The 11,715-nt window shown below is 43.4% G+C and overlaps 1 protein-coding gene across 2 annotated transcripts; it reads right to left on the bottom strand.

Moving 5' to 3' along the window:
* Window positions 1–1,908: 1,908 nt before the first annotated feature.
* LOC125556649 (single myb histone 5-like) lies at window positions 1,909–8,500 on the bottom strand. Of its 2 annotated transcripts, XM_048719337.1 has the most exons (8): window positions 8,371–8,465; window positions 8,062–8,149; window positions 6,290–6,497; window positions 5,901–6,124; window positions 5,694–5,778; window positions 4,572–4,655; window positions 3,543–3,884; window positions 1,909–2,487 (listed from the first exon to the last, which is right to left on the bottom strand). In XM_048719337.1, exons 3-8 carry the CDS (start codon window positions 6,437–6,439, stop codon window positions 2,473–2,475), a joined length of 900 nt encoding a protein of 299 aa, XP_048575294.1. In that variant the 5' UTR covers window positions 6,440–6,497; window positions 8,062–8,149; window positions 8,371–8,465; the 3' UTR covers window positions 1,909–2,472. The 2 variants fall into 2 exon arrangements, with proteins under 2 accessions (XP_048575294.1, XP_048575293.1); XM_048719336.1 differs by lacking the exon at window positions 8,062–8,149 and having other exon boundaries at window positions 8,371–8,500.
* Between the last annotated feature and the right edge of the window lie 3,215 nt (window positions 8,501–11,715).

The raw sequence follows: 11,715 nt of genomic DNA, 5'->3' as shown, positions 1-11,715 counted from the left end.
AAATATGAGCAATTTACCAAATGATTTTATTAACAGAAATACTAGATAAAGCATGACTAATATAGTAGAGATAAAACAAGTCATGCGTTCTGATAGAGAGAAGGTAAATAGCTTCTGCATATATGAACCGTATCCTATCATATCTAAAGCAGACAGTATAGCAAGTAGCATATATGAAGTAAAACCTATCATGTGTAGGACAAGGACTAGAACAAGGAACTGTGGCAGAACCTTTAACAGGAAAGACAAGAACACGTACGGGACAGCAGCAGCAGAAGCGCTGGACTTGGGGTCGGTGTCCTCGCCTGCCATGTCGTCGAGGAGGTCGTGGACGTCGGGGAAGAAGTCGTCGTCGGGGAAGTAGTCGTCGGCGACCGAATCGTCCGTGATGAAGCAGCCAATAGTCGCGCTGAGCGCTCCTCAAAAACCTTATCACCCTTCTCCCGTACATGACTCAAAAGGTGCGGTCTCGGAGGCCTACTATCCCGACCTGCAGTGCACGCCGCAAGACGGGATGGGGAAAAACCTAGCAGCAGCGCAGTGGTCGGAACTTTGTGGCGAGAGGAAGAGGAGCTTCTGTTGTGTCTCTCTGGAGAGGAGCGACCTCTCTTATATAGGCACAGGAGAAGGACGCGAAGAGGCTGCGGCAGGAGGTGAAGCAACGAAGGGAGACGAAGCGAATAGGTAGCGGCCGAAGAGGCGTTTCGTTCGAATTCAGTGTCCACTACAGAAAACGTTTCAACTCCCACGTGACCTTTCGTATACCCGTCGTGCGTGGCAAAAATTTAGATATCGGCTCATTTCCGCAACCCGCGGCGCGTCGTGACGAGGCGTGGCGAGGCGGGCGACGGAGGAGGAGCGCGCGTGGATATCCCTCTTGTTCTCATGGTCGTACAAGTGGGGAAAGAACCTCCCTTATAAGGAGGTCAAACTCCCACTAGACTAGCAATGTGGGACTAAACTTTAGTAGTATCCATTGCCTTGCACAAATGGGCTAAGTGGGCCTCTAGAATTTATTAGAAATTTCTGAAATAGTTATTGGGCTACCCAAAATAGCAAAATAGACTAAATTCCAGCAGGAGGAGACGTTTCCGTCGACGACGAGGCGCCTACGGTGACTTCGTAAATCTCAAGATGATATGCCGGCTCAGTCTTTCGAAGGTGCTCATAGGGGTAGTGTGTGCGTTCATAGAAATGAGTGTATGCGCGTGTATATGAGCGCTTGTGTCTGTACTGATGCTTAAAAGAAAAAAGATACGACGCACGTTGGTGGCGCATGTTCGAGCCGTACGTCACGACTCACGAGCACATCGGGAAAACTAAACCATCCTCAAAACAAGAGTTTTCTATGATATACCCCGGGTTATATAGCATGGGCAGACATGCGTGCAGATGACGCCGTTGCTTTCTCAACTCCTCGATCGGGGTTTGTAGCGTCGCCCGTTACGTTAGCCGGCGGTGTATTATCCAAGTTACTGCTCCTCCAATCTTACCGCCACATGCATACGGATGGCCACGCCAACTAGCTACTTCCTCCGTTTCTAAATATTTGTCTTTTTAAAGATTTTAAATAAACTACCACATAAAGATATATATAGACATACTTTAGAGTATCGATTCACTCGTTTTGCTTTGTATGTAGTCACTTGTTGTAATCTCTAGAAAGACAAATATTTAGGAACGAAGGGAGTAGATGTGGTTCATTGCGTCCCTTATTTTTCGACACCGTGAATTCCAGCAATGACAAATTTTGTTCGAGCTTCCAAGCAAGGCCCTACACCGCTCCACACATCATAGCCGGAAGCAGCAAGCAGGTGAGGTCGGCACCAACACGCACGGCACGGTAACAGCACAATCATTTGGAGGTACCAGAAAGAAAGTGAGATGAGATCCACCGTCGCACGCACACGCCCGACGAACCGTATTTGCATGCAATCTGACGGTTATCCGTCCGAGACCACACGAGAAAAGTGTTGCCCTACCACCACTACGAGCTGCCGCCGGTGCTTCCAACCGAAAGGGAGAAACGACGACGGGGGTGGTTGACGGACGCACCCACACCCCAGCCTGTGTGAGCCCGCCAGCCACCTAAAGGTCAAACGGTTCGGTTCTCATCTGGCCCATCGGCCTGTTCCACCACCGCGCCATGATCGACCATGCGTCGACGGGGGCGGTCGGACCACCGCCGCGCATCACGACGGGTCTGGACTGGCCGGGTCTCGACGTTTACACAAAAAATGCAGCGTGAATCATGATGCTACAAACGGTACGCAAAATTGGTTGTTGCTGCATTGCTGCTCCAGGAACATCATAAGGCTGGTGACACTGGAGCGCGGCTGTTTTTTCTTTTTTGAAAAAGTAGAAGAAAAATGAGGGCGGCTGCTGTTAATCCAACCGAAAATTCAAGTGTGAGGTACGGCATCATCTGCATCCTGCGGCAATGCTGGGCTGGAGCGGCTCAGGGTAGCAGCATCAAGACTGGGCCATCTGTGCACCAACATGAATGAATGGAGTCAGAATGTGAATGGAGCAGCCAGCAAACATAATCTTTCAACAATGCCAAAGGCGCATGCGCTTAAAATCAACACTACCATTCACCTATCACCTCAGTGAGCTTTGATGTCAAGATAGTTAATACTCCCTCTGTTCACTTTTGTAAGTCGTTTAGGACAGCTGAAATTGAACTGTTTTAGGTGCTGTCTTATAAATGTCTAAAAGGTCTTACAAAAGTGAGAACGGAGGGAGTACTTTTATTACTACCTAGTTCTGATATATCTGTCCAAGAGACCTCATGACAAAACAGATAAAAACAAGGTCGAAAGGCACAAGCATATACTAAGTGGATTCCACTTGCTTCATGTTTTTATGGCCCTGGTCATGATTTGGTCAGCTATAGTAATTTTTTTTCCGTGGTAATGCCTGATGTAAATCCTTGACGGTTCCAGCATTAGACTATTTACAAGTATAACAAGAAACAAACAGCCAATCACTATTCGACTAAATCAATAGCACAAACTCATCAAAACCTGGTCAAGTTTATTGCTTGTTTCTAGCTAACTAGAGAACATACAGTTTCAGAGTTCGTTTTTTCCCATGGCCTCAAATATCATTCATGACTAATCCCTCCAGTGATGAAAGAGCGACGATTTTTGTTTCTCAAATTTAATAATGTACCACTTGAACCGCTAATATTGTTATTGTACATTCAAGAAATGATGTAACCATTTTTTTATGGTGCCTTTACTCATAACATTTTCATATATCCAAACTACATATACTAGCCAATAACTACTATGGTTTGACTGGGGGAAATATCATGCATGAGTGAGTGCAAATAACAATAAAAACATGAATTATATCTACTTTGGAAAGTCGTGATCTTATTCCATAAGTCAACGATTTTTATGAAAAATTGCTCAATTTAGTATTCTTTCTAACCAGGTATAACCAATCGGTTACTGAGAAATTATAAAACATGGCCCAACATGTGAAAGAAGCACCATTGGACATGTAACTAGAAATTATAAGACTAGGGCTGTTACCAGTTCTGTAACGTGTCTGTTCCTTACTGCTTCCGCGAAGGCTTGTGCAGCTTGGGCATCTGCTTCTGCCGCCTCCGCTTCTCTTGTCGCTGCTTCAGCTTCTGCCATGAGAGCCTCTGCCTCTGCAATTGCACGAGCAGCAGCGGATGCAGCCTCTTCAGCAGTCATGGTTATCATATCCGCCAATTCAGCATCAACTTGAGATTTTGTAAGGGTTTTAATATCATCACTCTCTATTTTCCGGGGCTCTCTTTGCATGTCTTCTAGCAGCAGTGTTTCGGGGCTTCGTCCCTCAGAGTACATTGAACCAGGTGCAGGTGCAATCCTGTACTTCCGATTAACCTGCAATAATCATAGTGGCATGCTAAAACGGCCTGTAGTCTATACTATTCATACGAATAACAATATCCTAAGCTGAGATAACAGCAGTCCATTCCTCATGGCTTAAGCCACTTCACATGCCCACGGAATTTGCAGAACCAAGCAGCTGGTTGGCTCAAAATTCAAAAGGGATAAAGAATAAGCACCAAGTGATAAGTCACGAACAACAGTAATCCCAGCAACCAAAAAACACTTCCACCATTTTAGTACAAATAAATTACAAAATTGCAATTTAATGAGATTCCACATGAAACCGAATAGGAAATCATTATGCAAAACTAATTGGTGTTATCTGGCATACATGTTTGGCATTGTTCTTGTAGTCTAATAGAGTATGGTACACACATAAATAAGTGTATGCATATTTTGGTACACATATGCAATTATGCTGAAACATGCACATATTGGAAATGATTCGTAGATTCTGGCATTCTGCTTTAGTAAATATGCCATCGATGCCAACTATTCAGTTGAATGAAATTAGTCTTCCAAATGTTCTCATGAAGTAGGTGGTATAGAAGTAATTAATTAGTTTGACGCTGCTCCATGAGTGGTGACCAAATAGTTCCACCTCAAACATCAATACTGTATTAGCTTTATTTCCTCTAGAAAGGATACATATGAAGTTAAGAACTAAAAGGGCATTACCTCTATCAGTTCTCCACTGGTGGTCAAGTCCTTCAGGTTTGCAGACAACATGCGATCAAAATCACTAGGTGGCCAATATTCCTCCTATTTGGAACCAGGTTAGTAAAGTTATCACATGAAAGGTGAAAGCAAACAAGGGCAAGTGCAATATGTTCCTACAAGATTTCTATTAGCAAAAGGGAGCAACTGCAAACACGGTCATCTCTTCAAAATGACATCAAAGCTCTACAAGAAGTAATGATGTTTGATCAGCAAGGAACAAGAAAGAGGAGCTCTACTGGATAGTGTCTAGACCATGAACGTCATGCTTAGCCAACCAGGGTTTGAGCCTCCTTACTCTATAGGAACGAGATCTGTGTGATGTCTCTCCTCACTGTCGCATTCTTTTTAGCAAAGGGGAAAGAAAAGGATGCAGCAATTCATTAAAGAAAAGATGGATCAGTAGCTGAGGTAAGGTTACAAAACTGGAATCAGGTAGGGCATGGCTTTCGGCCAGTCTCCAAAGCAAGAAAACTGATTCACATTTCCTGCATTTTGAATTCCTTTTTTTTAAGAATGATTACATATTTAAAGTTGGCAATGATGTTCAGGAAACCAGAACCAGTCCAGTTCTGCTTACTGCTCGGTTCTACCATGTTTTCCACACCCTGTTTGTGGCAGCCAGCAGATAGAAGAGACTATAGTATGTTGATTGCACAACGGAAAATTGCAGGATATCTTGAGGTACCAGACTTGTTTTATTATGGAATTCTACTAGTTGCTATATGTGAGCTCATTTTGGTACGATAGAGTCGGGCTAAATATAGTTTTTATTTTTGGTAAGAACTCTGTTTGCATAGGATTTCATTTACTGCCCATTCGTCCATTGATACTATTTTTCTCTCTTTGTGGTGCTGACTCACAGGCGACCAAACCCTCTCCAAAAACTGTCGAATAGTCCAAAGAATTTTTTGTCAATCGAGACAATGAACCCATACACGAGAAGCTGGCATGGGCTGACTAAATATAAGTACATAAAAATGAACATTAACAAAAAGAAACACTTCCGTAAAAAATGTAAACAGTAGCTAAGCAAGAAGACAACAATAAGTTTACAGAGATTGCAAAAACAAGGATGCAAACCTCTATGTACTTAGCAATCGTAGTGCTATGTGACCCTGTAGGCTCATTCAAGTTCTTGACAGATTCCAATATGATATTGTTTAGCCTGCAGGCAAGCCATTAAAACAGTGAAGCATCCATAATAACTTATCTTTTCTTGGATATCACTGTGTGACAAGTAATAACTGCCAGGATTTATGGTATACAATGTTATATAAGTATGATTACCTTGACCGTGATTTCTTTGGAATTGAAACATTCCACAGTTCACTTGACATTGATGCTATAGGCTGTTCATCAACAATTTCGTCATCAACATCAGAAGCAACTGTGCTGTTTGCCATTGGGTGATCATTCCTCCTAGGAGCAGCTCGGTTCTTCTTCATGGCAGTCCTTCCCTTATCCATAGAGCCTGATTCGGTGAAAAATACGTTGATGTTGCGCCACTTGTCCTAAGTAGTAATTAGCAGACAAAAGGCATGCACGTCAATAACTAAAGATGATATATGGAATTTAAAATCAAACAAAACATGATTTGCAAGAAGAGAAATTTTGGATGGCCCTTATTGAAGTAAGTGACCTCAACAAAAATGCAGTGACGTGTAAACAGTTCTAACCTTTAGATCAACATTTGACCGGCAGCTCAAGATGGAACGGAAGTCATCATCTTTCAATATCAGGCGCCAACTTCCCACTCCATACCTTGCTATGCCAGCTCTAAGAGCAGCCTCTTCCTCTGAAGTCCACTTTTGCTTTCGAGCACCCATGCTTAGGACCAATCTCCTCTGTCAGATACAATACGAACACGAGGGTGTACCTTCTGACCTGAATTCATTACATCAGAACATTTTCAATACTTGCAGAACAAACAACTACATGTATGATGGCGAGTGCTGGATTACATTTGGTCGATACCCACTGCAAACACTGAATATTCTCAAATCTCCTAAATGAGGATATCTTGCCCGAAATATAGCATACAGAAAATATCACACATAAGTAAGAGAACTAGGTTCATAGCCGCCTTTTTGGTTAATAATGCAATATACTAGGTTCATAGCAACTTTCATATACCAAACGATGGGGGAAGTGATGAAATACCATCTGAAATCAGGGCAAATCTATAGTCCTTAAAAGAATAGTTGCTGTTTTATATCAAAGACATTCTATTTCGCTCATTGTAAAATAAAGCCCATCATTTCCTTAGTGATACACATTTGATCACAATGGTACTTAGGTACCAACGAAACAATGGCCCTTAAGATATGGCGAAACAAAGCTGCGAATTAGGTTTACAGGACAACTTCAAATTAGTTATTCATCGGAAATAATGTGAGAAGCTAAAACATGTGGTGACTAGGCCGGGGGTAATTAAAACTTCCACTTTCAGATAGAAAAACATGTAGTGACTTCGATCATTCGATGCATCTTCGGATAAGTGTAAGTTGCAAGCACTGTTTCACATGGTTGTACCGTATGATGCAACGCCCAGGAGGCTTGCCCACTGGTCTTCCGTTATTAAAAACAAACACAGTTTGATACTGTACATGACAAATTTCATTGCTACGTCGACAAGTGCCTAATGGCTCAAGCAAACTATGAGCAATAACACTAGAAAACATAAAACGTAGCCATGTTTATTGCTTGGTGCTGATAACTGATAAGGGCGCTAAGGGCCTTATAAAAAAAGTACTTCGTCATGACTAATAAGAGCAATAACGATGGGCATTTAACAAAGCTATTTGCTCCACCATCTCTGTTTTAGGGATCACATCCAGACATTATTGAAGTACTGGTAAAGTGCCATTGGTTCCTAATAACAAATTAAGTATCTGTTAGGCTGCTAGTCAAATTGAACAAATTATCACCGCAGATATCAGACATATATGGCTCACTCATCATCAGAAACAGAAAATGTGACTCGGCACCTAAACGACTGCTCTGGACTCTGACCAAACCCTAGTGTCACATACACGGTGGCGATGTGATAGCCTTGCCTAGTGCATCAGTATCACCAAGAAAGTTTACTCCATATCTCAGATTTGATCAAACTGGCATGCAAAGGGAGTGCTGAACTGAAACACAAAGATTAATGCTGGACAGTGAAACCTGGTAACACATAAAATCACTTAAAACCGTACTGAAGCAACCTATATGGCTACAAAGGATAGAACTTTACAGAGACTGACATGGCCAAGAAATAGCACAGTAATGATGAAAACCTATATTCCACAGAGAACCATCTAGATGCACAACACGATGCGTCCACAATCACACACCCCAATCGCAGTGAAAAACACCAAGATGCTTGCTTTTGTAGTTAGATCTAAATCAGCTAAATAATAACCGAATATGTCACACCAAACTTCGGGTCGAACAGAGCACGTACGGAGGGTTTACTGCCGGCTTCTCGGCCCCAATGCTCGCGCCACGTTAATCGCGGCCAGGAACTACGGGGCGCCTACGCAGACGCTCGCCTGGCGATTCCAAAACCAAGGACCGTATCAGCACAAATACGATTGATCGGAAGAAGACGCCGTTCAAAGGGCAAGAAAATAAAGAGAGAGCCCAAACAGAGTCGGGGATAGCCGGAACGGATTTGGGGGGAGAAAGGGTGGTTGCGAGGGATCGCGCGAGTAGTTCCAATCCGTGGAGGAAAGTTGGGGATTTGTTTCGAGAATCGTCGACGAGATATTACCTTGGCGGCTGCTCGGTGCCGGCTAGCATTGAGAGAGCTTGGTGGCAGGAGGGGGCACGAGACGAGGGCAGAGAAGAAAGGAAGGGCAAAGAGGAAACTTTTCTTCCAGAGGATGGGATTTTACCAAGGCTCTGTTTCTACCCCTCCTTTTCCTTAGGGTGTTTCTTGAATAAGTTCTCTTCTTGAATTATACTACTCCTGTCGATCCCACATTAATTGTTGTTGATTTAGCACAACTTTAATATGTTTTCTTCCGATGGATGTCAATAAAAAAATGACCGCCTTGTCCGGCTACTCCCTCCCCTGCAAAGTAATCGAAGTTCTAGATCTCATAAGACTAATATATGGTGTTTTATATATTAATATGTTTTTTCATATAAATTTTACTTTTGACAAATCTAGAACTTCAATTACTTTAGAAGATAGTGCTGAGTACGCTCGATCTTCTCTACTTTTATGTATGGATTTATGTTTATTTTTGTAAACGAGGATAGAAATAAAAATATTGGAGCAACAAAGAGTCCAATTCACCACATTCAAACTATGATTTTGGTTTAAATGTTGTTTATCCCATGGTCGATCCATGGCTCAAGAACCATGCTACCAATGAGCCCAACCCTCTATTTTCGTTCTCTTCTCCGTTGCATTTCCATGGGTTTTCCTTCCTTTTGTCATATTTTCGCTCAAAGGATTGAAGTAAGATAGTGCATCAAGTTATTCGTTAGGGACAATCTCTCCCAAGGATTCAAGATGGGGAAGCCTAGAGTCGACAACTCCAACTATACGATCCATAGTAGACCTGATAAGGCCGTCCTTAATATAGTTACATCCACAACCCCTACACCAGCTCAAGTTTCAGAAATACAAGGATCAATGACTAGAGCTTGCACACGACAACCTAATTATTAGGTGCTTTAATTTCTAGGAACTTTCACTATTGTTCATGAGAATGTGATGATGCCTAGTCAGATGTATTTGCATAACCCAAAAATGAAGGGACTAGCATGGACAAGTATGACACACACCAGAGTATGATCAAGCATGGAGATCTCAATAGACACGCAAGGAGCAAAGACAGAGCTTCAAGTAGTGATTTCAGGACTTTGAAACCACCATGGACACCCTTAGTTTTTGGTTGGGTCCGTGTATTTTTGGAGTAAAAGACTAAGTGCAGTTTTTATAGTTCGTTTTTAGAGAGGAGATTGACTTAAGGTTGGATTCGACCCCCTTCCCATCCTTGAGCTAGCTAAATCTCCATTTTCCACTCCTAAAATACCCCCGCTCCTTAGGGTGTTGTTTTAGGGTTTGGTTTTGTGTGATCGAGTATTAGTGTTTGCTACTCTTTGCCATAGACATGAGAGTCATTGAGATCTCATGTACTGTTGGGGACGTAGCATGCAATTTCAAAAAAATTCCTACGATCACGCAAGATCTATCTAGGAGATGCATAGCAACGAGAGGGGGAGAGTGTGTCCATGTACCCTCGTAGACCGAAAGCGGAAGCGTTAATTTAACGTGGTTGATGTAGTCAAACGTCTTCTCGATTCAACCGATCAAGTACCGAATGTACGGCACCTCCGAGTTCTGCACACGTTCAGCTCGATGACGTCCCTCGAACTCTTGATCTAGCAAAGTGTCGAGGGAGAGTTTTGTCAGCACGACGGCGTGGTGATGGTGATGGTGAAGTGATCCGCGCAGGGCTTCGCCTAAGCACTACAACAAATATTACCGGAGGAGTAAACGGTGGAGGGGGCACTGCACACGGCTAAGAACAATTGTTGTGTCTTAGAGGTGCCCCCCCGCCCCCGTATATAAAGGAGGGAGAGGGGAGGAGGCTGCCCTAGGGGCGCGCCAAGTGGGGGGAGTCCCACTTGGACTCCTAGTCCAATTCGGCCCCTCCTTTCCTTTTACCGGAAGGGAAAAGGGGGAAGGAGAGGGATAAGGAGAAGGAAAGGGGGGCCGCGCCCCCTCCCCTAGTCCAATTCGGGCTCCTCCCTTGGGGAGGGGGGCGCCACCCTTGTGGGCTGGCTTGCCTCCCTCCTATGGCCCATGTGGCCCATATCTTCCCCCGGGGGGTTCCGGTAACCCCCCCGATACTCCGATACGTACCCGATATATTCCGAAACACTTCCAGTGTCCGAATACTATCGTCCAATATATCAATATTTAACTCTCGACCATTTCGAGACTCCTCCTCATGTCCGTGATCTCATCCGGGACTCTGAATAATCTTCGGTCACCAAAACACATAACTCATAATACAAATCGTCATCGAACATTAAGCGTGCGGACCCTACGGGTTCGAGAACTATGTAGACATGACCGAGACACCTCTCCGGTCAATAACCAATAGCGGAACCTGGATGCTCATATTGGTTCCTACATATTCTACGAAGATCTTTATCGGTCAAACCGTAATGACAACATACGTCATCCCCTTTGTCATCGGTATGTTACTTGCCCGAGATTCGATCGTCGGTATCTTCATACCTAGTTCAATCTCGTTATTGGCAAGTCTCTTTACTCGTTTCGTAATGCATCATCCCGCAACTAACTCATTATTCACATTGCTTGCAAGGCTTATCATGATGTGCATTACCGAGAGGGCCAGAGATACCTCTCCGATACTCGGAGTGACAAATCCTAATCTCGATCCATGCCAACCCAACAAACACCTTTGGAGATACCTATAGAGCATCTTTATAATCACCCAGTTACGTTATGACATTTGATAGCACACAAGGTATTCCTCCGGTATTCGGGAGTTGCATAATCTCATAGTCAAAGGAATATGTATAAGTCATGAAGAAAGCAATAGCAATAAAACTTAACGATCATTATGCTAAGCTAACGGATGGGTCTTGTCCATCACATCATTCTCCTAATGATGTGATCTCGTTCATCAAATGACAAGACATGTCTATGGTTAGTGATACGTCCATTTTGCATCATGTTTTCTTACTGTTATTTATGATGTTTTTATCCATAATAATGCTTTTTTGAGTAATTCTAATGCCTTTTCTCTCATAATATGCAAGGTATACACAAAGATGGAGAATTCCGGCAGCTGGAAATCTGGACCTGGAAAAGCTACATCAGGCCACCTATTCTGCACAACTCCAAACAAGCTGAAATTTTAGAGAGATTTTTTATCAAATATATGATGAATATTGGAGCAAATAACTACCAGAGGGGGCCCACCAGGTGGGCACAACCCATCTGGGTGCGCCGGGGATCCCAGGCGCGCCCTGGTGGGTTGTGCTCACCCAGGCCCACCTCCGGTGCCCATCTTCTGGTATATAGGTCATTTTGACCTAGAAAAAATAAAGGGAGGACTTTCGGGAT

This window comes from Triticum urartu, chromosome 5 (assembly GCF_003073215.2).
Source record: "Triticum urartu cultivar G1812 chromosome 5, Tu2.1, whole genome shotgun sequence".
Taxonomy (NCBI): Eukaryota; Viridiplantae; Streptophyta; class Magnoliopsida; order Poales; family Poaceae; genus Triticum; species Triticum urartu.
Note: the sequence above shows the minus strand (reverse complement) of the source record. Positions and strands in the feature narration are given on the sequence as shown.

Excerpts from the sequence above, each read along its gene's own strand:
- LOC125556649 (XM_048719336.1), bottom strand. The coding sequence starts at position 6,439 with ATGGGTGCTCGAAAGCAAAAGTGGACTTCAGAGGAAGAGGCTGCTCTT. Across the intron at positions 5,779-5,900 it reads CCAAAGAAATCACGGTCAAG|GCTAAACAATATCATATTGG; the intron begins GTAATCATACTT and ends GCTTGCCTGCAG. Across the intron at positions 3,885-4,571 it reads CCAGTGGAGAACTGATAGAG|GTTAATCGGAAGTACAGGAT; the intron begins GTAATGCCCTTT and ends TGATTATTGCAG.